At 43.9% G+C, this 24,522-nt stretch overlaps 1 protein-coding gene across 2 annotated transcripts in view; it reads left to right on the top strand.

Annotated features, from left to right (window-relative positions):
• Positions 1 to 24,055, top strand: part of BMP7 (bone morphogenetic protein 7) — a 46,989-nt gene extending 22,934 nt beyond the window's left edge. Inside the window, exons 2-7 of one of the 2 annotated variants that reach the window (XM_061441248.1) lie at positions 1,317 to 1,509; positions 12,408 to 12,556; positions 17,224 to 17,421; positions 19,182 to 19,258; positions 19,867 to 19,977; positions 21,228 to 24,055. In XM_061441248.1, the coding sequence (XP_061297232.1) occupies positions 1,317 to 1,509; positions 12,408 to 12,556; positions 17,224 to 17,421; positions 19,182 to 19,258; positions 19,867 to 19,977; positions 21,228 to 21,377 (878 nt within the window). In that variant the 3' untranslated portion in view covers positions 21,378 to 24,055. Of the gene's footprint in view, positions 1 to 1,316; positions 1,510 to 12,407; positions 12,557 to 17,223; positions 17,422 to 19,178; positions 19,259 to 19,866; positions 19,978 to 21,227 lie in introns of both variants that reach the window. The other variant, XM_061441247.1, reaches the window with a different exon arrangement.
• Positions 24,056 to 24,522: the final 467 nt, after the last annotated feature.

Genomic DNA, 24,522 nt, shown 5'->3' with positions numbered 1-24,522 from the left:
GGCCAGCGTGTGAGCACTTGGACACAGCCCGGATCCCGGAGCTCCCCACGCTCCATCCCTGCCACAGGGGAGGCCCTCACGAGTGCTGATGTACATTTGTGCTGTGCAGCGCTATAAATCTAAATAGCACTTTCCAGACTTAGGCTTGAAACTCCTTTTTTTCAGGAGTAATTCCATTTAAGTCAATGGATTTACACAATGGATTTACCGCTGCCAGAAGAGAATCAGGCCTGTAGAAGGACACATTCTTTGCCAAGAAAATCTCAGAGCTAACTACTTGAATTGTGCAGTTGAGCTGCAGGGAGGTCAAGTGGACAGATGACAGGACTGGGACATATGGGAAGTCCCTGGTTCAGACCTCAGCTCTTAAAATGTGAGGTGGAGTGACCTCTGGTGAGTCAGTTCATCTCCTTATGCCTCTGTTTCCCCATCTTCCTTTGTCTGACTTGCCTATTTAATTTGGAATTTGTTCCAAGAAGGGTGCTTCGCTTCATGTGCTGGGACAGGGCACTGACACCTCACCTCTCCCATGCTGAAGGACAGTCAAGTCTTTCTTTCCTCACAACACTGACCCTCAGCATCTACAAGCGGTGTTACACACGACCATCAGCTGCCCGTCAGAAGACAGGAGACTGTCACTTGGTGGGATAACGCAACCATCCTAACACTGTCTTGGAGGACTCTGGCACTTTCTGTTATTTCACAGTCAGGGTTGGGAGGTGGAAGAAGGTCCTTATCTGAACATTTGCTTCACAGCTCTGATCACTAGAGATGCTTTAAAATGAAAGCTTTGACCCTGCAGAGTGGGGCTGTGAGCTTGTGATGAATTCAGCTGACACCAAATGTGGGTCACTGGCATGAAAAGCATCAGGGGCTGGAATTTCTATATACTTGTGTGTGGGTATGCGTGTGCAATTTTCAGAAGCAGAGTCAGGCCAGGAACCAGCACTCCTGAAAAGCCCCATCTGTTTCTTTCAGCTCCTTCCCACAGCAGCTTGGTCATTATCGGTGGCAAATGTCCAGAGTCACTTGTCAAGCATGAAGCTGCCAAAAATCATTAAAGCACAATGGTCACCCACACCCCATACCAGCCAGCTGGAAAACTGTTTCAAAGAGAGTCTGATAAACACATATATGCTTATAATAGCCCAGAGAGAATCATGTGTTTCCTACATGCTTTAAGGAACCGAACAGCAGCATGAGATGCTGCAATCAGATATTCTTGCCCTTTCCTGTTGTGGCAACTCGCAAGCTTGTTTGATGGCGAGGGGAAAGGGAACAAAGCAGGTGGCTAATGGGCTGTTTTTCTGTTTCAGTGGAGCATGACAGAGAGTTTCACCATCAGCGCTGCCACTACCGAGAGTTCAGGTTTGATCTCTCCAGAATCCCAGAGGGGGAAGCGGTGACGGCTGCCGAGTTTAGGATATACAAGGATTACATCCGCGAGCGCTTCGATAATGAAACGTTCCAGATTAGTGTCTACCAAGTACTCCAGGAGCACCAGGGAAGGTGAGTGACCCACAGGGAAATCCCAGTGAAACTCAAGCACGGTATGTTCCTTCAGAGAGATGTGTCCAATACTCCTAGAAATACTGGTGCCATCAGGAAAAGTGTCTCAAGAGCTTGGTTTAGGCATCAGTGTTATACAGTGAAATCTCAGTCAATGCTAACGCATAGCTGCCAAGCATGATCACCCCGAGGGCATGGGGGTACCCAGAGAGCATCCTCAATGCTTCCCTGGGAGCACTCAGTAGCTGAGGAGCCAACAAGCCTGGCTATAAGCTAGTGCAGGAAAAGATCATAAACTCAGAGTGTTTCAAGGTTTCTGGAAGACCTACCCTCTTCCTCCTGCTGCTTATGGATTCCAAGGTGGTGAAACCACATCCGAATGCTTCCTTTCTAATTGTAGCTTAATTACTAGCCTTTATTACCAGCGGCATTCGAGATCCCTAATTAACAAAGACAGATGACACCATGCTTTTTATATTGACTGATTGTTTTGCATGTGCAAAACTACAAGATGAGCTATTAAATCCATTCCAAGCAATTATTAATATATGCCAAGCTCCCTGACAGATCCTCCAGGGAACTTGAATAAGAACATATGTTCAATTTTCTCATCTGTTTTTAGTTCCAATTAATCAGCAATCCCCAACCATTTATCAAAGGCAGTTACTCTCATTTGCACATATTTCTTTTATGTACAGATCCTACCAGAAGTGTGATAGTATTTCTTTACATGAAAAGTATTTACAGTCACATGCTAGTCATAAGTTATTCTTTAGCACTGCTAAACATGGGGTAATAATACTAAAGCCCTAATTTAGGTTTATGAAAAGAGAACCACTAGGGATTTAAAGTGAGAAAGTCCAAAAGGGTAAGAAAAAAACAGTGTAATCGGGACTCTGGCTTCATATTTTTATAAGACCTAATAAAAATGCAGAAAAATGATGGGAAACCTTATCAAGTTCTTTAAATGGTGAGCATTTCTACCGGCTTTGCTGTATGGTAAAAGTGTTCAACCACTGGTGTGTTTTCTCCAACATCCTAATTTTCTGGCTTAAAACTCAAGGTTTCCTTGGCCTTTCTAATTAAATGATTATTTGCAGGGTTTGGGGACTATGCTAATATTAAGCTATTTTTAATCAAACAATGATAATTTAAACTATCCATTTTAACCAGACTTTCTTAGAGGAGAAGACAAGCCACAAATGTGCACAGGACCCATTAGCTACCCTGCTTACCATAAGCATTTAAGTTTATTCCATCTTAGACTCTTCCAGAGATAGAAGCCTCCCTTTGCTGCATTTTGGGAGTTATTTAGGTACAAGTATGCAGGGATGACTTTTCACTCTTGAGAAGAGCCGAAACAAGAGATGTATTAGCAGATGAAGAGGCCCTAACCAGAGTGTTGGGGCATTACAGGGGAAGTTTAGATTGGATATAAGAAGGAAATTCTTTCCTGTTAGGGTGGTGAGGCACTGGAATGGGTTGCCCAGGGAGGTTGTGAATGCTCCATCCCTGGCAGTGTTCAAGGCCAGGTTGGACAAGGCCTTGGGTGATATGATTTAGCATAAGTTGTCCCTGCCCACGGCAAGGGGGGGTTGGAACTAGATGATCTTAAGGTCCTTTCCAACCCTAACGATTCTATGATTTTATGATTAGGGAATTGACAGAAACCTGCTGTTAGAGTAAACGTTCTTCATCAGATGTCAGGGAAGTCCAGATCCTGATGAGTGAGGTAGGTGCCCGCTAGCAATCTTATTGTCAGAATTAGGATGATATTTAGTGTCTTAATTTTACAATGATACAGCTGCAGGTTTGTTATCACTATGTTTAGAGAGGCTGCAACATACCCACTGGAGCCAGTTACGTGGGGAGCAGTAAATGTTTCTGCAAACTGTCTCCTTCACAAATTCTTATTCCTAAAGGAAAAAAGGTATGCAAAGGGCTGGCGTAAACATGAAACACTGGCTGGAAGAGGTGAGAAATCTTGCTAATTATACAGATGTTCCAGCTACAAGATTAGATGCAATTTCACTGCATCATATTCACCACAGGTACACTTGTTTTTAACGAGTGTTCATGCATATTCACCCTTTGCATACATTTTTGGCACAGGCAGTGAAGAGTTTTGAAGAGTTTGCCCTGAAAAAAATACTCCTGTTGGTTTGGACTGACCAAAGGTAAAAATATTGTCACTAACATTTGTAAAAATATTTGCTCTTTTTCTGCATTTTTCCACTGACATTTTCCAACCGGCTCTGTCACAGACCAGTCATCCAAGGCAGTGTGTCATTGGGCAAGTGGAGAAAGAAAACAAACTCTCTCCGACGTTGATCAAAAAACACCCATTCACTTTGATGCTTCCTTGGCTGTTTGTCTCATCCTGAGCAGGCTGGAAAGTCAGACCCATCTGACGTTGTTAGCAACAAGAGCAAAACAAAGCCAAACCCTCCCCCCCACACAGGCAAGAAAACCTTTGCTTGTGTTTGGCTTTGTAGATTCTTTTCCCTAAAGCATGGCAGGTACAATGGACAATAAAAACCCAAATGGCTTCCCTTTTCCCTGTGCTTTTATGATAGTACAAGAGCAGTGGGATCTCCCAGGAGACTGCTGGAATTGCCTTTTGGGATCTGGAACACCAGGTACTCTCCAGTCCTGAGCACCTCCTGCTTAAGTTCACCAAGGGACAGAAGCTTGGTGCCAGGCTCCCCCGAGACAGCTGCAGCATCATCTGTCCTTTGTAACACATCAACACACAGCAGCGATCAGGACAGCTTCTAGGGACATGAAACCAGCACGGGATGCAGCTGGAAAGAACAAGCTGAGGCTGACTGGATCTGTTTTCCTTTGAGAGTGAAGAGACTATCTGATACACTGAAGGCTTGATTTTCAGTTAAACCTCAGATGAGCCTCCAGTTTGGAGGGTGTGATGGTGTGCCCTCAGTTCAAATAAAACATGAGTACGAGCAGTTCAACAATTAACGACTTGCTTTACGAGTTCAGACAGGTTGGCAGGTATCTAACCAGCAACAGCTCTTGTCTGCAATTTATTGTCAGTGAAAAACACAGGCATCGGTTTTTCCAGGCAAACAGCTGCACCCACAGCACATTATTCCTGAAATCCTGCCCCTCAGTAGTACTGACATTTAAACACAGAGTGGAAGTTCTCCTCCATCTGCCTGCTGAGTCGTGGGCAGACAGACACCTAACAGCCTTGCCCTGACCTTTGCAGCAGAAGGGATGCCATTCTGGACTTTGACTGATAGACATTATATCTCTGTCAGACTGACGATGTTATTACAGATGTTTATGGGGAATCAGAATAAATAATCAAATACTCTTTCTGGCCTTTCCAAATCTATGAATTCATTGCAAGGTGAGCTTGTCAAACTGGCCAACATCTCCTTTATAAAAAGGCATGTATGGTATTCCTTAGGCACACAGCATCTCAGATCTAAACTTTACGCAAACAAGTACATTCATGAACAAAAATGTTCCTTATATCATAAACACTGTGCAAACAGTTGCTGTTTTGACTAATATAACATGTCTCAAAGCTTTCATGTGCATAACAAAGTTCAGTGACTCATGTTCAACTTCTGTTTGGTCTTCATGGTCTCACCCAAAAGGCTGGGAGAGAGTTTTATAAAGCCAGTGAGCGGCTTGAGAAGGGTGCGGAGCAGCAGGACATCAAGTCCCTGTTTGTGGTCACTAATCTCGCTAGTGGGAACTAAAGGTTGTCATCAGGGATCTGGATGCTGCTCAGACCTCCAACTCCTCCCTCCTGGGTGCTGCAGGAGAGCAAAGCAGATTCCAGTACTAGGGAGTGCACGTCACAGGGCACAAGGCTTGCTACAAGGTGGTGAAGGTCATTTATCTTAGTCACCTATGTAGGGAATGTTAAAATAAAGCTTATAGATATGAGCCTGAGAAAAATGATTGAACTTTTACAACACAATCATGGAACAGTTTGTGAACTAATTTGCAAAGGAAATACCTGTTGCCTTCAGACTCTCCCTATTGTTGTGAGCAATGGCCAAAGCAAGAATTTCAAGGGGACTTAAGTGCTGAAGAGGTGTACAGGTATGCAGTGGGATTTCTAACAGCAGCCAAGCAGGTTGGATACCTAACTCCTATTGCAATGGATTGAACTTGTGTGTTTTCAGGAAGTTCCCATGGGGGTTTGGGGTAGATTATCAGTCAGGGCATCATCCGCAATGTATTAACCTGAAGCTGCAGAAAAGATGTAGGTTGCATAGCTCCCTTCAACACAGAGCTCGATCCTGCCCATCTGTCTGCACCTTTAGAAGCTAAAATACCTTGGCCCAGAGTTACATCTCTGATTTCATTGGACCCAGCACTTGCACTGTGGAGTAAATCCCAACCCCTTTGAAGTTGATGGGAGTTCTGTTACTGGGAGAATAAAGCCAGGTACTTGACCAGCCTTTGGTAATTGAAATGTAGTTGCTACGTGTTCACTTTATGGCCATTATGGATTTCACAGGCTTCAAAGGCAGTGGATGGTTTGAATGCTCATGTTACCAGCCCTACAGAAAAATAAGATCTTGCATGATGCATTCCTGGGTTTGACTTGCAGCTGGAACGCTTTAGTTTGTGCTTCAGACTACACCACTTCTGCACCCAGATCAAACCTGAGCCCTTTCCAGACCCCCTTTTCCCATTGATTGGAGTCTGTTTCCATGTTGTGGGTTGAAACATGTAATTCTAGTAACGAAGGCTTAGGCCCACCCGGCCCGTGAAGCAGATGTGCCACTCTTTTGGAGCTTTTTTAAGTACCAGGGTGATCTTTCCAGGGATGGTGCTTCAGAGAAGGGCACAGTTTGTTTTAATGTTGTGGCCCAGCACCGTGACAGTATCTGCAAGTACTGACACCATAGAGAAAGGTGCTGACAATAGCTTTGATTTTTATTTTTATGGTGACTTCTCTGCAAGTCAGTTGGTGACTGTGCTCAGCTCTTAGCAAGTAGGGCACTTTAGTTCTTTAAGAGCAGAGCTGCATCTAGTTATCCCTTTCAGACCATTCCTAAAAGCCACTACAGCCTGCAAAACCTCTGACAAATCTTGAACTCACTTAGCAAGGCACAACTCTTCACAGGCACTTGAGTAGCTGCAGGAGGCATTTTGCATAGCCCAGTGGGCTCTTGCTCAGCTAAGTGATGCACTAATGAACAGCGATTCAATGCTGAATAGAAACAGCTGGATATAAAGTGTCAGAGAGATGTATATAACCTCATTTCTCTCAGCACTGCTTTACAAGAGGCTTCATATTTAGGAAACATGTTGCATCGCTCTGTAACAAACTCCCATTGCCCTCTTAATCAGTCTTTGAAGCCTAGATCTTACCCTTCTCAAACACTATCTAAGAAAGGGAACACCAGAATTAAGAGTTTGGTGAAATTTTACAGTGAATGTAATTTCTCCCAAGATTCACCAAAACTCAGAGATCTCTTTCAGCAGCAGCACAGCCAATTTTCAGACCAGTCCCTGGAAACCACCTCCAGCAAACTCTATTCCTGCTGTGGCCATCCCTTCACCTGGAGGAGACTCCAGGCTGTGCCTGGCTGGTGGCTCCTCCTGTGGGCATGGGGAAGGCTTTTATCAGTGGGGAGGGAGAGGGAAGGATAAGCAGGATCCCAGGCAGGGAAGGGAAGGTGTGGGAGGAGGGCTGCACCAGGTCTGTGTACTGAGGGTGTTGCAAACGTGCCAGGGAGAGGCCCAGGGAGATCCTGGGGCCCTCTCAAAGTAGGAAAGTCTGAAAAATATTTTCCTAAGCTTGTCTTTGGACAGCTGCAGCCAGCTTTGAGCAATGACACCAAGCGAGCTGGAATCTGGACACTGCGGCTTTCTAATCCAAACAGATGTCTTCTAACCCTGCATCTCCTCTCACCCTCCCAAGATGCCCTTTCTGCCTTCTCCTACCTCCACCTGTTCAAACCTGGATGTGAACTGCCCCTATTCCCCCATGCCAACTCTGCCCGTGGGCTGCCTGGCAGTAAACTTGCTATCTTGCACCCCGATGGCCCCTCTAGGGTTAGAACACCAGTCAAGAGAATAGGATTATGCTCCTGGTTTACTGGCTGTGGTTTATATGTCAAGTCAGTAAGACATTTAACATACCCGTGCCTCGGGTTTCCCAATTTAAAACAGAAGCAGGAGGGTTGACCCATGTCTATAAAGCTGTTGCAAGTTATCACAGTATGGTTATTGTTTGAAATATCATTAAATCTGTAATTCCTCAATCTAGCAGGTAGGGATTAGAGCAGTGCAGCTGCTGGCCAGCCTCGGTGTGCTCTTTGGGCCTGCACAGTACCTGAATTTGGGGATGACAGGGGACTTGCAGGACCTGCTGGCAGTGGCCCTGGGCTGGCTGCTCCAGGACACAGCCAGGGCTGCAAGTCTGCTCCCAGCCCAGAGTGCCAGCACATCACAGAAATCAGCTTGTCTTGCAGTGTAAGGAAAGCTGCAGTCACCTTTGCTGCTGCCGCTGCCTGTCCTTCGTCCCATTTATTTTTATCCCACTTGGAAGTGCTCATTAGTGTTTACTACCACTTGTCAAACAGCAGCTTGAAATAACAGAGCTGATGAGGGGGATGGGGAAGTGAGTGAAGAACACGCACACAAAAGTAGGGGCTGTTTGGTAAAAAGACTACTCTAGGGCAGCATAGACCTCATAGGTTTATAAATGCAGAGTTTCATCTCCTGTTCTCTCTTGCTACTGAAGAGCTGCCAACTCATATTTCCACCAAGTCTCTCTTCCATGATCTTCCTCATACCCCAACTTGTCAAGGCGGATGATAGGGGAGATGCTGCACTTATTTTTAGATACCTTTCTAGTGTTTATGGCTTCAAAATAAAGTATATCCTAGAGGCTGAAAAAAAATACCCCAGTAAAAAGCAAAGAGCCCATGTTTCATGGTTGTTCATCCTTTCTCTTACTTTAGAATTATCACATTGCAATGTGGTAACTCTTCCTCACTGTTTCCTTTCAGGGTACTTTTACTTGCCTTTTCTGCATTTTGTTTCCCCTTGTTTTTCCACTCATCCCCACATTCCAGTCTTTCTCTCTTCCACTAATCACCTGTGATTCCTTTTCTTGCCTCACTCATGCCATCAGCCCTCCATGGCCCTTTTAGTAGCTTGAGCCCTTCCACTTCCATAGCTCCAGACACACATGCATAGTCCACAACCACCCTCACTGCAATGCTTCTCACTCACCTTTGAGTCTAGAAAACAGTAAGTTCTCTAGGGCAGATTCACAGACCTCACAGCAGTTACATGACCTGTAGACAAGTTTTTGGGAGTGCTTTCTAGTGGAGGTGATTCTCCTTTCTGGTATCCAGTGCCAGACACTACCAGAGCTATTGGTAGGCAAGTGCTAACTTCCTGTCCTCATCTTAGGCTCCACTGATAGCCTGATGCCAGAGAAAACTGAGCTGAAAGCCCTGAGCTTTCATTGTTGCTGAAAGCTTTGACGCTCCCGCTGATGTCGGTACTTTGAGCGCTGAGCCATTTTGATGTGGTCTCAACAAAACATACTTGTGGTCTGGATCCAGACTTCATAATTTGTGTAACTCTAATCTCAACATTAACATTTCCATGTCCCAGCTTAATTTTCTGTAAAATGAGGATCATGTGCATTTTGCTATCTCTTGGTCTGCTAAGCAGTTTGGTATAGTTCCTCACGTGCTCTGAAGTTCTCAAATGAAGGGACTGAATGCACAGCCAAGGAACCAAAGGGCTTTTCTGCCTCCTGGTTGCAGAGCCATTACTGAGTCCCTCCAAGAACATTCTAAATATGCACACAGTTGTTAGGTAAGGGACCAGCGAGTGCGATGTGCACTAGAAACCTCCTCCCTTTGTGCTCAGATCTTTATCTCAAAGCTAAAACCCAAACCAGCCATATTAGTTAGACTTAACTAGTACTATCCCATATGACACGTTATTAGATGGAAACTCTCAGAGCACATTTGAAGTCTGAGCAGAGTAATGTTTCTCTGCCATTTTTGTCGTGTCTAACAATGATGTCTAAAGGGCTTGCTGCCTATTAGCTAGTGATTTAACATCGAGCATTTCATGTAAGGAGAGGTTGTTCTTTTTAAAAGAACAAGAGGTTTCTTTTCATTGGAACAGGCGCCACAATCTCAGGAGCCTCTGCTTGCAGCTTCAGTCAGGTTCTGCATCCTATTCCTGGCCACTGCTGGTGGGCCAGTGTGGAAAGTGCTAATCCAGGAGTGCTTGAACTTCTCGAGAGAGCATCTGACATGTGGTCTTTTTGGGTCCAAATGTTCCAAGTGTGTGTGGGAAGGACGTTTCCCTTTAGTGGGTCCCTTTGATCTCTCTCACTTCAAGCTTCCCCTCCAGGCCTATTGTTTGCACATTGCTGTAACTACAGGAAAACAAATGCATTATACAATTTCCCAGACTGACTCACCCTGGTACTTGATGCCTCATGTTGTCTGGTTACCCTGATTGCATCATGTCAGCATGGGAAGCTTAAAGTCTGTTTTTTCTGAGTAATAATGCTGCATTTGAGCAGTAGCTAAAACCAAAAAAAATACAGTTATCATTATTGCTATTATCTTCAACCTGCAAACTACAAGCAAGAAAAACCATGCGAGCCAAGTCTCTATGAACTAAACCTTGTGTGAATCATGAGTTCCAGTCAGGGGCCATGCTTAAATGATGCAGTATGCGAATATAAAAACTCTTTACTTCTGGAAACTTGGACTCAGCCATTGGAATGGGCCAATCCGTACTACTCCCTCGTCCCTGGCTCCTCTGGGATGCGTTTTGTTCAGCGTGTTGTAAACAGGGAAGGATGGGAGGTGTCCACGAGGCTGTGTCATGCACTGTGGGAACCAGGCCATTGCTTCTGGGTGGGGATGAAACCCCAGGAAATTTGTCCCCTGCTTACAGTTCAAGCATCTTATGTTCTTGTAGCTGATGTCTGTGGAGGGAGGGGGTTATCCGTCCTCAGCTGTCCTAGGTGCACCCAGCAAAGCTGACTGAGCTTCAGGCAGCAGATGGGTTGAGCCTCTCCATTGCTGCAGCACAGCCCCTTCCTGAGCCACCCACTTCAGCTGCCCAAACTTCTACTGAAATACTCGCCATACACAAGAAAGAGTTGCAGCACATTCCATTCTGATGTAGGGCTTCTTCCACAAACCCAAACTCTGCTTAAAAGAATGCAAAACTCCCTTTCCTCCCGTGCCTTCCTCCATGGCAGGGACATGATTGTGATTCCTCCCTCCACCGAGCATTATAATCCTGTATCTGCAAAACATCTCTTGCAAGCATCAGACCTTGCTTCCTCTTTGTGAAACAGCTGACAGAAAGCCAGTGCTTTTCCTCGGGCTGCCACATGCAACACGCAACACTAACTGCACCCTCAGCAGCATTTGCTCTATCTACGTATCCAGCTGTGTGGCATCCACAGGTATGGTGCATTGGTGAGGAAATGGCAGAATCCTCTTAATGCACCCTGGATGATGTGCTCACCATGAGCTTCTGATTTCAGAAGTTTAATTTCATGTAAGCAATTGCAAAGCCAAAAGCAGTGGCATCTATTAGTTGATGGAGGGAAGACATCGTCTCTTACATGCTCTGGGCCACTAAGGTTGAAAGGGAAGCTAGATAGTAAAAAACATTGCAATAAAACTCCATTTCTGTTTTGAGTCAGCTGTGTGGGATAAAAGCCTGTAATTTCTTGGTATCTCACAGGACAGAGAATCACTAAAAGCTACAAGACAAAAGCCTCTATGCTGACAGCGCTTCTCACATTCATTTTTGATTACTGGATATTTCGTGCAAACAAGAGGCATTGTGTAAACTAAGTTAAATATATCTATTTGCACTGACAAATCAATAGAGACAAAATTACTAAGGCCTTCTTTAAGCTTTGAGGACATGATTAAAGGGTTTTCCAAGGCGAGTTCTTCATTCAAAAGGATATAATTACACTTAAAGAAGTTATCATGTTTGTGCGCTGTCAGTACAAAAGCAGCTCTTACGGGACTTGTCTAGACACTTCCACCGTGTTTCTTTGTTCTTCTTGTAAAGTCATTTTTTTATGCAGCAACTGCACCAGTATCCAATTTTTTTAATCCAAGTTCTAGGTCTTTCTTAATTTCTGACACAGGAAGTTTCCTTCCTTTGCAGAACCTGTGCTTTCTCAGATTTTCATTTTACAGAACTCTGCCAGGCGGTGTTTGGTAAATCCAGGCTGATTTCACCCTTTTCAGACACATGAAATCCTCTCTAATTTTGGATCGTTCTCATTTTCTGGTATTAGGTTCTTCAACAAGAATAACTCGGCAGCGGCCTTTCAAAAAAGTGAAGCAATGAACTGAAAGCAAATTGCCACCCAAAGTAACGCAGACCTATGACTGCGCAGAGGGTTATTGCCTCAATGCATTATCTGTAACCTCAGACGAACACATTAAAAAAGCCATTACATATGTTAATATATGCACTCTCGTGTTCCAGCTGGCTTGCACCAATGCTACAATTATGCATAAAAGTCAGGAAATGATGTGTGGAAAGGATAATGAGCAGCATTGTCTGCCCAATTACCAAGTTTGCATATGCAGACAATAATTTTGCGAAGCTGTGCCTGGCAAGCGCTTTTCCGAAGTTGTGTCAGCAGCTCTAAGGTTAACTGTAACAGCAGAGTAACCCAAACCCACCTCAACTCGGCTTCAACCCATCCTCCCTTTTTTGAAGGGAAGTGCTTCATCTGAAGGTGATTAGACGGGAAAACGTGCCAGCCCAGCTCTGGTGGAATCTGCCTATCGCCAGAAGGCTTAAAGCATGTATGTGGATGCCTATAGACTCTCCAGAGGAAAGCGAGGGTAACTGGGAATTACACTGTTGTTTTTCAGGGATTCAGATTTGTTCCTGCTTGATTCTCGGACGATCTGGGCTGCAGAAGAAGGGTGGCTGGTGTTTGACATTACTGCAACCAGTAATCACTGGGTGGTGAATCCCCAACACAACCTTGGCCTGCAGCTGTCCGTGGAAGGCATTGATGGTGAGTGCCAGACACCAACATCAATCAGTGAGTCTCTGTTTCAGGTACACGATTCCCAGCCAGGGGAAGCCTTAAACATTCAGTACTCTTTCCTTTGAGCAGAATTTATTGAACATGTGCTTCCTGAAGTTGCCTAAAATGGAGATGGTAATTCAAATAATGCATAAACAAATTTCAGATGAAGGATGTACTCAAATGCTGTAACAGACTGGTAACCTGCCTGCAGTCATTTCAGTATTAGCCGTGCACACCTCCCTGTCGAGGTACATATACTCTGCTAATTTGCAAGTAGTGCAGTCCAGTGGAGGAGAGAGGAATAAGCTTTGGTATGTGCAGAAAGACAACCAAGGTGTAAAAGACTGGTGTTAATTGGCACAAAAGGACTTTTAAATTCAGAAAACAGCTAGGAACCATTTTAATTTCCTTTGCAGTAGAAAGGACTAGTAAAGTCATGTCTGGTCGAGACTCCAGGGTCTCCAGAGTGCTTATGGTAAAAACCTGTGAGGTGTGGGATTAGGTGGGAAGTTCTGGCTCTGAAACATCTCCAGAAAAGATGTGTTTAGAATTAGGCAGGGAATTCTGCTAACTAGGTCTTAACTAAAAAGTCATGTTTGTCTTAAAGTTAAAATGTTCACTTGGAGGCTTGTACAAGGAAACCAAGTTAGCCTGGATCTTCTGGGGTTTCGTAGGACCCGAGACCACCCGAAACTGCCTGGCTGCCATACAGGAGACATTAAGCAAAACCCTGTTCAAAACTATTGTATATACTCCAAATGTAGTTATCTAAGGACATGTTTTTATCCTCCAGATATTCATCAATGCTGTTGGGGTTTAGGCAACACTCTGAACTTTTCCAGTATGTGGTATTTTGCATGAGGACCGTGCAAAGCAGTTTTGAAACAGGCACCTTACAGTGTCCATTTACACAAAAGATGATTTTACTTATGTGAGACCTGCACACCGAAAAGTGTGCAGGGTTTGTTTTAACCTGCCCTTTCTGAGTGATCAGTGAATGCAGAAACCCAAACACAGACACAAAGCAGGAGCTTCACCATGGAAGTTACTAGTTCCCACCCCAATGACAGATGCCTTTTGCCATCTTTGTTCAAAGATTCAAATTCAACCTGATTTACAAGTTAAGATTAACTCTTAAAACAGTAAAGCAAGTTAACAGCCAAGACAAGCTTAACCTGTTTTCAAACACTTGTCCTTATTTTTAGTTTCTAGCTTGCCTCCTAAATGAAATACTCGGAAGTGCAGAAGTTGTGTCCATGATCATGGCACATTTACTCAGCTGTGGTTCATATACAGGGAAGCCATTAAGACCCAAGCGCAGAGCCCACATGATAGCTGAAAGTAGGCTTAATATCTCTAACCACCATGGGTACGCTACAGTATCACACACTTTTCTACTGATAAAGCCTTATCACACTCTGTCCTCCCCATCCTCACCTAGTGATCTTACAGCAAAAGTCAGTCCTGGTTTTCAGCATTAAGGAGGAAGGCAGCTGATTTATGTATCTGTTACAGATTTCTGTAGAGACTTTTCAAGATCCTGCATCCAAGGAAATGCTGCAACTTTGCATATACTCTTACAGTAACTCTGGCTGCTCTCCTGGAGCTATTAGAAATGGACCCTTAAAAGCATGCAGCCAGATCTATCATAGAGAAAGCTTTCAAAGACAGACTCCCAGGTTCAGTCTCATCTGTTACTTGACTCAATGAAAATTAGGAATCTGATTATTTTTACTGCACTCCTGAGAAATCTAGCTGAGTTTGGATGTGGTTTCAACCCTTTGAAAAGTAACTTGCTGCTTTCTCAAAGCAAATTAACAAAATACTTTAATCAGCCTGCCATTACAGTTAGAAAAGCCAGCTGCAGTGTTTAAAAGGTAAATAGAGAGATATAAGACCCAGTTGTGTGCTTGTCTTCTGTAACCGAGTCCCTTGGCAGCACACGTTTGTGCTCATGTTTCTCCACCGTACACTTGAAATTTTCTTTCAATTTTTGAATGGCAAGGATGTGTCCTTCCTTGCTCCCCAAGTTTCCCTTTGGATTTAGACCAACTGTGTGTCTGAGAGCTGCTTTTACACCTGGACTGCATATGAAAATCACATGCTGCAGACACAGCAGGATTCTGATGCAACACTGTACACTTGGACAATCCCCAGAGCTTGAAGTGAATTAGGTAAAAAAAAACACCCCAACTTCTCTTTGTGTCTGTCATTACACAGAGATCTGTAATCACAGAGCCAATACAGTCTATTTAAGAAAAATTCTGACATTGCAAGCACTGTCCAGATGAAATTATGCAAAATAAATTAAATGATCGTTGTATTTCTTTATAATCTTGCCAACTAAGTCTATCAACAAGTAGACCTAGGCTGGAACCAAAGGGTATTTGTTTACTCTTAGAAAATGGGGATCAGCTCAAGCAGCAAGTTAAAGGACAGTCACCTTCAGTGAGCTCTGAGCCCAGCACCCAGGAACACCCCTGCCTGCTGAGGTTCACTTAGTTTTTAACTTAAGATCTTAAGTTTGACAGTATTAAAAAAGCAGCTTCATAAAAGCAGATAAAGCTGCACCCTCTGGTTCAAGTGTACATCTTTAGTTCTTTTGGGAGAAGTTTATCATTGTCTCATGGTGACTACACGTGTCCTTGTGTTTAACCTTGCTTTCTGGATGTATAGGAAAGTTAAAGTGGGTTTTCCCCATCTTTATTAAAAAGAAATATGCTACTTTGCATACAGAGCATTACACTGCCACCATACTGGTCCTGAAGATGACATGCTGATGCTGCACACAAGGAATTAATTGGTCAGATGCTACTTATCACTGCACTAATACAAATCCATTAAACATATCAGTCAGGTCCCCTCACTCCATACTGCTGCCCTACTCCCTAGAGGCACGGTAAAGGTAAAATGAGTTACACTAGAAAAACCACAGCCATAGATGTACTTGCTAGTTTAAACAGCTTTGGGAAGCAGAAAGGCTTTGAAGGGCAAGAAAAAGCCCGAGGAGCAGCACTCAGTGAGCAATAACTCCTGCAGCTGAGCGTGTTCTCAGGAAATAAGGCTTCGATCTGGCAAAGCCTGAGCACAAGTGGAACTACTTACCTGTTTAGCATCGGCTACTTGCTTAAGCACTTTGTGGGCTCTGCCTCCAATGTTTAAAATGAAAACTGTTTGGACAAGCTTCCGGAAAGCAGCTTAAGCAGAAGGTGAAGTTGTTGATACATGTCCACATATAAATGTACCTACGTGGGTTTTTACGTGTGCTATTTTTGCCCAAGCTTAACTGGTGCCCCATCCTGAGATTAGTTTTGCTTTATCTAGTTTGCAAGGCCTGGCCATGCCGGGCACTTGTCCTGCTGCCAAGCTCCCATTAAAACACCTCTTGAAACAGTCCTCTCCACACATCCCATGTGCTGCAGCTTGGGACTTGCTCACTGGGCTGCACACGTGTAGAAAGAACTTCAGCCAAGGCCAGTTCATTTCTTGGCCTTGAGCTTTGACCACAACCCCCTTTTTCTGGGTCTGTCACACCGATCTTTTGACCACATACAAGAGCAAAGATGGAAACACTCCTATAAAGACACTACTTTATAAATAAGCCTTGGCATTTACTCATCTTAAAACCAGCAGTTACAGACTATTACCTAGAAATATTGCAGGTTATCAGGTTCTTTTCACGTAGTTGTGAGAAACAGGTAAAATAAGGACTTTTTTATTTTATCAGGAGTCTGTAGAGCTCCTCCCCTGCTTTCCCTGGCCAGGCTGCCTTTCAGGGCTTCTCTAGGAAAGAATCAGCTCTCCTTTGGCATATTTGTTTTATGGCTGACAAGGCCCAGTCCTGCCCTCAGCAAAAGGATCACAAAAGCCATTAACATAACTTCGACTTAGCAGCAGTACTCAGTTGCTTGGAACAGGATAATTCTGGATATCACCCCTGCATTTCACAACAGCACCCAGAGAGAAATATTGAGTTTCCCCCTGCCATCCCCCCCTCCTTGCAGTTTTTGTAAAGAACTGATTTCATTCTGCAGATAAACCACCTAATCATCTTTTACCAAAAATCAAATTGCTGTAAAAGTCCATGATGATGGAAACATGAATAGCAATCAATAGCTTTGCAACACAATTATCAAGTACAGTGGTGCTGAGATACAGCAATAAGCAAAACGTCTCTAAACATCTGATGTATTTGTTTCTCTCAGCTACAGTGTATCTGGAGCTCTGTCAACGTTTTAAAAGAGGCATTTTTATTTTAAGTTAATAACCTTCCAGTGGGAATTTAGTGTTCCTATGGGCTGAGTTTATGGCTCCTTTAATAGGATCACTTCAAATTATGGGTTGGTGAACTTAAAGAAACCCCTCTAAAGAATGCAGGAAAAGTTAATGCTAAGTGGATTTAGGGTAAAATAATTATATGTAGGACTATTTTATGTAACTTTTACATGGAGATATAAAATGAAGTTAGCTGCGCTGAGCTGCTTTTGTCAGAAGCAGCTTTGCCGACCAAGCCCAGGCCCTTTGTGGATTGTCACATGCTGGGAATCACCTTTACCAACCAGAGAGCAGCTCTTCTCCTTGCTACCCTTACTATGTCTGCTCGAAATGAAAAGTTACTGCAGGCTCTCTTACCACTCCATTCTGTTATTAAGGGCAAAGCATCAATCCCAAACTGGCGGGTCTTATTGGAAGGCATGGCCCGCAGAACAAGCAGCCATTCACAGTAGCCTTTTTCAAAGCCACCGAGGTCCATCTCCGCAGTATTCGCTCCACAGGAGGGAAGCAAAGGAGCCAGAATCGATCAAAACCACCAAAGAACCAGGAAGCTTTCCGGGTGTCAAACATGGCAGGTACAGCATGGGTTGTTATGTCTGTTATGATGATCTGTTTGTTGTCTCTCTGGTCTACTGCTAGTGTTCAGCTGCAGGTTTGAAACTACTTGGATTAGGGATTATTGCAAAAAAACTTAGAAAAATAATATTTCTTTGAAACAATGTTAAACTGAGAGATTTCTTAATCCAGTCATTTTTAAAAAGGCACCTAACCAGAAAATCTCCTTTTCGGCCGCATGAAAAAGATTCTCATTCCGAAATGTAAGATAATTACACTAAAGCAATGAGTAGGTGATCGAAATAAGGTATTTCAGTGGATCTGAATCAAAATGCTGTAGATTTGCAGAGTTTGTGATTTTAAGTTTAGCCTCCAAAATGTTTAGTAGCCCCAAAACTTTTGCATGAAGAGGAAGCTCCATTGGTTGCTCAGGATAACTGCAGCTATTCTGGGGAGAATCCTAATATGGAAGAAAACTCCATCAGGCATTTGAAATAGAAATGTGGCTTAATTATGAGATGCCTCGGAATAATGGGCCCTTGGTGACCTTCCCAGCAGGAACCACAGCACAGGGCTAGCGCTGCTGAGGGCAGTAGCAAATTCCAGCTGTATTCCTCTGAGTGCTTCACTGAATGGAGGGAAAGCTTGCAAGAGGTGGAAGGAAGAGGACAACACAGGGCACAATATCATCTTATGTGATTCACCTTTGCCTTGAGTTGCTTGGGGTTACCTGCAAGGCTACGGGAGAACTCTCTCCCATCAGTTTTGTTGCAGCTTCCCTATATTTAATCAGGCCATTCCCATCCTAGAACTAACAGCATTTTCTTGCAGCCCTGGCAGTAGGTAACCCTTCTCTGACCTGCCCAGTTGTCTGTTTTTCTGCAACTCTCACCTGAAATCAAAGAGTTTCTTAAACTGGTTTTCCATCACTTACGTTTCCAAGCTCCGGGTCCTGCAGTTCCCCAAGCATAGATGGTCTGAAGTTTGAGCATGAGTTTTTATCACCCATTTTCTTTATCAATACAATTTTTAAAGCAGACAAAAGACTTCCTGGTTTCTACAAGTAGGTTAAAAAGTCCCGTGACCAGTGTCCTGCTTCAGGCTTGGGGACCCCGCATTGAGTTAGCTTCCAACAAGAAGAGTGGAAGCAGCATTTCCAGTACTTCTGCTTGGATCTCCAGCTACAAGTCCCCACAATAGTCATGGTTGTTCAGATCCACGACTCAGACCCATGCTTTAGTCTTTGATTTCAGTACTGTCACCCATTTAGAGAAGTCTATAATCTGGATCCAGGTGCACTGGCCAGAAGAACAGACTCCATGTTATCTTAATGTCATGTGGCTTTTGTAGACCTGAAGGTGCAACTATCACACAGGTGATTCATTGACAGGAATTTAGGAAATAGGTAAAGGGTGCCTTTCCCTATTGCTTCTTTCATAGATTCTCTGTTTATACAGTAGGCAATAATCAGCTGCTCTTTGCTACTATGAGGTCAGAGAAAGCCCAGAAAGGAAAAAAGGCAAAAAAAAACAAACAAACAAACAACTATTTTCCCAGGCCGTTTTTGGCTTTGCACAGGAAGTCAGAGGGGGGCATTTCCTACCTTCACTGCTACTGAACCCAGCCATTATTCTGTGAGTAAACCCAAAAACATTAAAGAAAGAAGCAAGCCACAAGTGCATCAGCTGAGCAGTGGTGCCTCCCTCCCTGGCAGGGCTCTGCTGAGGGCTGTGGGTGCTGGGGCAGCCCAGGCTCACAGCCACCCATTCTCCCCAAGCAGAGAACAGCAGCAGTGACCAGCGACAAGCCTGCAAGAAACACGAGCTCTACGTCAGCTTCAGGGACCTAGGGTGGCAGGTAAGGGCTGTGTGCGATCGGGGTGGGAGCTGGGTGCCTTTGCACATCAGTTAGAGGTGCAATAGTGAGCTCCAGCCCTGAGGGAAGAAATGGTGCATTGCCTTTAGCATGCTTAAGAAGTGCTTCTGCAAAGTTAGGGTATACAAATATTTAGAGCGAGACTGGCTGGAAGCTGGACGCACTTCAGTCCTTTTGAGAAACTGTGGCCCTGAACTTCCTGCGTCAGTGCTGAACACACATAGGGCTCTCCAGTTTGACCTAGCAGTTCTTTTAGACCTGGTTAAGGACATTTTAGTTCCTGAAAGCCTGTACCTGCACTTCAGTGATGAGTGAAGTGATCCATGTGGTCAGCCAGGAGGACACTGCTAAATGGATAAGCAACTAAATCCTGAAGTTTAGCTACTCTATGGACACATTTGCAAAGTGGGATACATCCCTCCAGGAATCCACCTGCTTTTTCTGAAAGGCCAATGTACCAGGTTTTTATTTTGCCAGTCACTGTAATTATATGTAGATGTATGAGCTGACAGGTTTATGTGCTGGTTTACTTCTTGTTTCACTGCACACTATTTCTGTCTTCACAATCTCACATCTTCAATTCCACCAAGGACTGGATCATCGCTCCAGAGGGCTATGCTGCGTATTACTGTGAAGGAGAATGTGCTTTCCCGCTGAATTCGTACATGAATGCTACAAACCATGCCATTGTACAGACACTGGTAGGTGCACTGTAGCTGCTAGTGCAGAGCTGTATCTGATAGGTGCTACTCAGAAATAAGTTTATACACAAAAGAAATCTGTAAGCTTCCAAGAGAAGGAAGGTCTGCATTAGCTCGCTAAGATGCCTGCAGCATTTGGCTCAACGTGTCTAGCCAAGTGGCCTGAATTAATAGTTGGCTAGGAATTACCCTGTCTTTGCCACAAGCATTGACATGCTCTCTTTAGTTTAAAAGGGCCCTATGATAGACATCTTAATGGTATAGTCCCACTGCACAGGAAGAGGAGGATACAAGACCTATTGTGAGCATCTCTTGGAAAAACTCTGTAAGGATCCACTGAATGCTGCTGCAAGAAGGAGATCTGGGGGGGCAGATTGAAGAAGGGGTCAGTGAATCCCAAAATCACACAGCCCAGCTGCTCTGTGGGTGTATTTGTTTTACGAAATTGTGCAAGGATGTCCAGATGGGAGCCCCGAGCGAGCGTGATCTCATGAGACAGCGCCTGTGCTCAGGGGGGGTCACCCAGCCCCAGCTGTGTCACCAAAGCCAGTGCACCACAACTCTTGGCTGGGGCTACAAGATACACGCTGGTCCCAAGTACCCTGGCTATGCAGCACCGCCAGCTGACCAGTGTGGACACCCTCCCCTACCCAGCTTGGGTGCCCGGCACACATCTGCAGGGCACAAGGAGGCTCACTGCACCTTCTCATCTACACCCCATATCCTGTGTTTATCTAAGGACAGCACTGCCAAAAGTAATAGGAAATGTAGATGCTTCTGGTTTCCCAAAAGAAGAACTATCTATATGTTTTTCTCCTGATAGAATGGTTTTATTTGCCTCCCCCCCCACCCTCTCCTCAGAGATCCCACAGCAGGGAGCACAGGGCACCCAGAGCCCTTGTCCCCAGCCACAGGGACCCCTACCTGGGGCTGATGGGATTTGTCAAAAAGCCTCACCCACGTGTCCTGCAGAGTTTCTCGGAACCGGTACAGTGCTGGAGAGCTCTGACAAATGGGAATTCTCTAATGAAAACCTGCCCCATTGAAAGATTTCCAGCTAGATCTGACTTGGGTGCGTGCGTCAGCGTCCCGACACGCAGGGGACATCTCGAGATGTTTGTACACAAAGCCAGGTGTTCAAAACATGTCTGAGTGAGTGCATGGGACACAGAAGGATGCCTGGGAAAGAGAACCATAAGGGAAGAGAGGGGAAAAATGAATCTTAACGTGCCTCTACTTTCTTTCCCCAGGTTCACTTTATAAACCCAGAGACTGTGCCGAAACCCTGCTGTGCTCCTACACAACTCAATGCCATCTCCGTGCTCTATTTTGATGACAGCTCCAATGTTATCTTAAAAAAATACAGGAACATGGTGGTGCGAGCCTGTGGCTGTCATTAGATTTGTAGGAAAGAAAAAAAAACAGGAAAAACAAAAAGAAAAAACCAAGTTATTTGTAAAGAGTGGTTTTGTATGGCTGTGTGGGGGAGGGGAAAAGGTTAGCACCCCAGCAATGGGTTTATAAAAATCCCAAACAGTTTTTAGGACCAGGCTTCTGAAAGTTCAGACAATGGAACGGTTTCTGGATCTTAAGTGGCATTTGAACACATTTTGTTTGAGTTTATTACAGACAATGAGCTTGTAAACTGAAACAAGCCAGAGAAACCATTTAAAACCAAATCTGCCTACAAAATTGGCTCCTGCAAGACATACTTCTGCAAATGAGTCTTTCTGAAGATTGCAAACTCACCAGTGTTGATTGCAAGTTAAACCACAATAATCTATCCAAGGTGAGAATGTGCTGTGACTAATAAGCGTGTGTAGTTCCTGTATCACAGTTTGCAATAAAATAAGTGAACAAAATATACCTGGAGTGAACAGGTATTTTGTTAGAGAATTATTACTTCCATCCCTCTGTTTGCTTCAATTTCATAAGCAAACCCAAAGATTAATTACATGCAACTGCCAATTTTAAACTATAGCAGCAGAAACTGTATCTGGATTGATGCAAATTCAAAGCCAGATCAGTCTAAGAAAAAAAGACAATTTTCTAATTGGCAAGCAAAAGAACTGTACAAAATAATCCCAAAGAGCAAGACTTTTTTGGGTATACTTTTCTTTTTGTCAACAGGGAAGGAAATTTCCTCTAGCAACCAGAAAGAATTTGGATTTGCTATGAACTTGAAGCAGGAGAGCAGCAGAATGTTAAGAAACAGTGGTTATACCTAACATTTTGCTGGGGTATCCTGAGCAACTGGGGAGCTGTGTGAGCCAGCTAAAGATCCTGCTCCTGTTTGTAACTGAAATTGGCTTCACTGACAGAACAAACTGTAATGCTTTTTCAAAAGCATGGAGGCTCAAGTGCAGAAGGTGCCATGAGCTGGGCCATAGAGCCAGCAGCACACAGGCTCAGCTAGGAGCCAGCTAGGAAACCTGGCTTCCAGGGTCAGTGGTTACGATAAAGCCCCTGCTCTGTTTTTGGCTTCACCTTAAAAAAACCCTTTCAAGAGCCACATGGAGCTGGAACAAGGAGCATGAAAACATCCCCTCAAGGCTTTTCTTTTTCCTTCTTTTAAAGTCACAGGTTACACAAACATCACACTTAGGTAATTAAAACTCAGTTAAAGTCCTTGTGAAGAAGAATGCAAAGTAGCAGTAACCAATCACAAACCAGTTCACCACTTGGCATGTGCTGCGATCACAAAAGTAGGATTGGGATAAATGTCACGGAGAGATGAAAATTCTGACCAATAAAACACCAGCTCTAAATCTCCAAGCGTCAAAAACCTAAACCTCCAACAGATGGGTCCAGAACACAATAAATGCCTGGAGATGGTTCTCTCTGTTCAGTGAGTGGACAGGGCAGTGCAGCCGCAGCAGGATCTTGGCTTCATGTCTTGCCTTAGAGGAGAGTTAGAGAAGATAAATGAATGCAACCACCCAATTCTGGAAATCACTCTGCTCTTCTTCCTTTAAGTCACAGATCAAATCCAGACCAGATGCCTCACTTTAAAAAGAATAAGCAAAGGAAGGAAAAAAAATTACTATCTATGAAATAATTTGGAAACTTGTTTCTGCTGGTCTAATCTCATTTAAGTCAGTTGGTGTTTTCCCAGCAGTTTTCTCAGTAGCAGGATTAGGCTCATGAGAAAGTGGAATTCTCTCCAAGACATCGGTAGGTTTTGGACCAGAGCCTTGGTGAGCAGTCGCCACATTGCCAGATACACCCAGCTTCCAATCCAGGCTACTCAAACATCTGCAGGACCAGCCTGGCTGTGGGATGCACACTCTGCAAGCACGATGCCAGCAAACTTCCCAACTGCCCCAGTGTGGGACTTTGAGCAATAGTTACAGGCAGCCATATGGCAGGACAACAGCTGAAGGAGCCAAAAGACCATCTCTCCCTGGAGCGTGCAGGCAAGACCATCTACAATAAAGAGCCAAAACTGCCTTGGTGCATCTCTTATTTAGAGTGAGGTACTGAAATCACACAGATTGGAAGTGTCTTTTGACATTGTATACGTATATACACCAGTGCTTCTGTAAACCTTCTAAAGGAAGTTAAGGTGCTGCGTTGAAAGTTAAAAGCTAATCATGCCTAAACTTCCAATATTTAGTAGTCAAGGATTAGTTTTTCTTGCGGGTGTTTCAGTGTTGGTGGTCACTGCATTGGCGTATTGCATTTTTAACTTGGACCACAGTATCTTGCTGTATAGGATTCATATATTAAATATTATGTGGGGATTGTTTCTGTTTTGGTTTTTGTTTTTAAACATAATAACAGGATTTCTGTTGCTAGGCTCAACATCAGCTTCACTGTTTGTACATTTTTATGTAAATAGTTGTCACAAGCGGAAGAAGAATTATTTATTTCCATCTCCGAATTCCTTTTCAATCACATCCAGGAAAAATGAATCTCAGTTCCTAAACACATTTGTTTCCTTATTTAAGAAGATATTTATTAACAGTTGGCAAAAATGCATACACATTTCTGGTTCTTTTCGTAGAGCAGTTGTCAGAAGCCTTTTGTACAAACTAGTAAAATAAATCATTCCAACTTTACAAAAGATATCCCAACAGCATTGTGTATCTGTGTGGTTATTACTATATTCAAAAATGCTTCTTGGCTGGGCAGTATTTAATCTTGAGCCTCTGTTTTCATGTAGAGCAGTCTCTATGTATGGGCAAAACTGGCACATGTGGCTATTTGGTGTGACTCCTTCAGTCCAAATACAACAGAGAGGGAAGAATACAAAAAAATATGAATATGTTTTGCAGTCTGCACTGCAAAGATCCACGATTGAATTATAGTGCAGCTGTCAGCAGCTGTTTCAAAGAAGCAGGGGGTAAATTAGTTCTGTTTACTGCTAACATAGTTCAGAGATTTAGTCATCCCAATAAAATTATAGAGGCACAAGAAAGGAAGAAAGAAACTCCAAAGGAACATCAGCCAAGAAGCTGACATTTTCTGATTTAGATTGTTTTAGCATATTTCAGAGATGCTGCTGGCATGAGGTTTCCTACTGTGGATACCACACTGCATTGC

The sequence above is a fragment of the Pezoporus flaviventris genome, unplaced genomic scaffold (genome assembly GCF_033815535.1).
Source record: "Pezoporus flaviventris isolate CSIRO_AGI_PZ_B2104156 unplaced genomic scaffold, CSIRO_AGI_Pfla_v1 ptg000213l, whole genome shotgun sequence".
Taxonomy (NCBI): domain Eukaryota; kingdom Metazoa; phylum Chordata; class Aves; order Psittaciformes; family Psittacidae; genus Pezoporus; species Pezoporus flaviventris.
The sequence above is the reverse complement of the archived record's forward strand: the minus strand, read 5'-3'. Positions and strand labels throughout refer to the sequence as shown.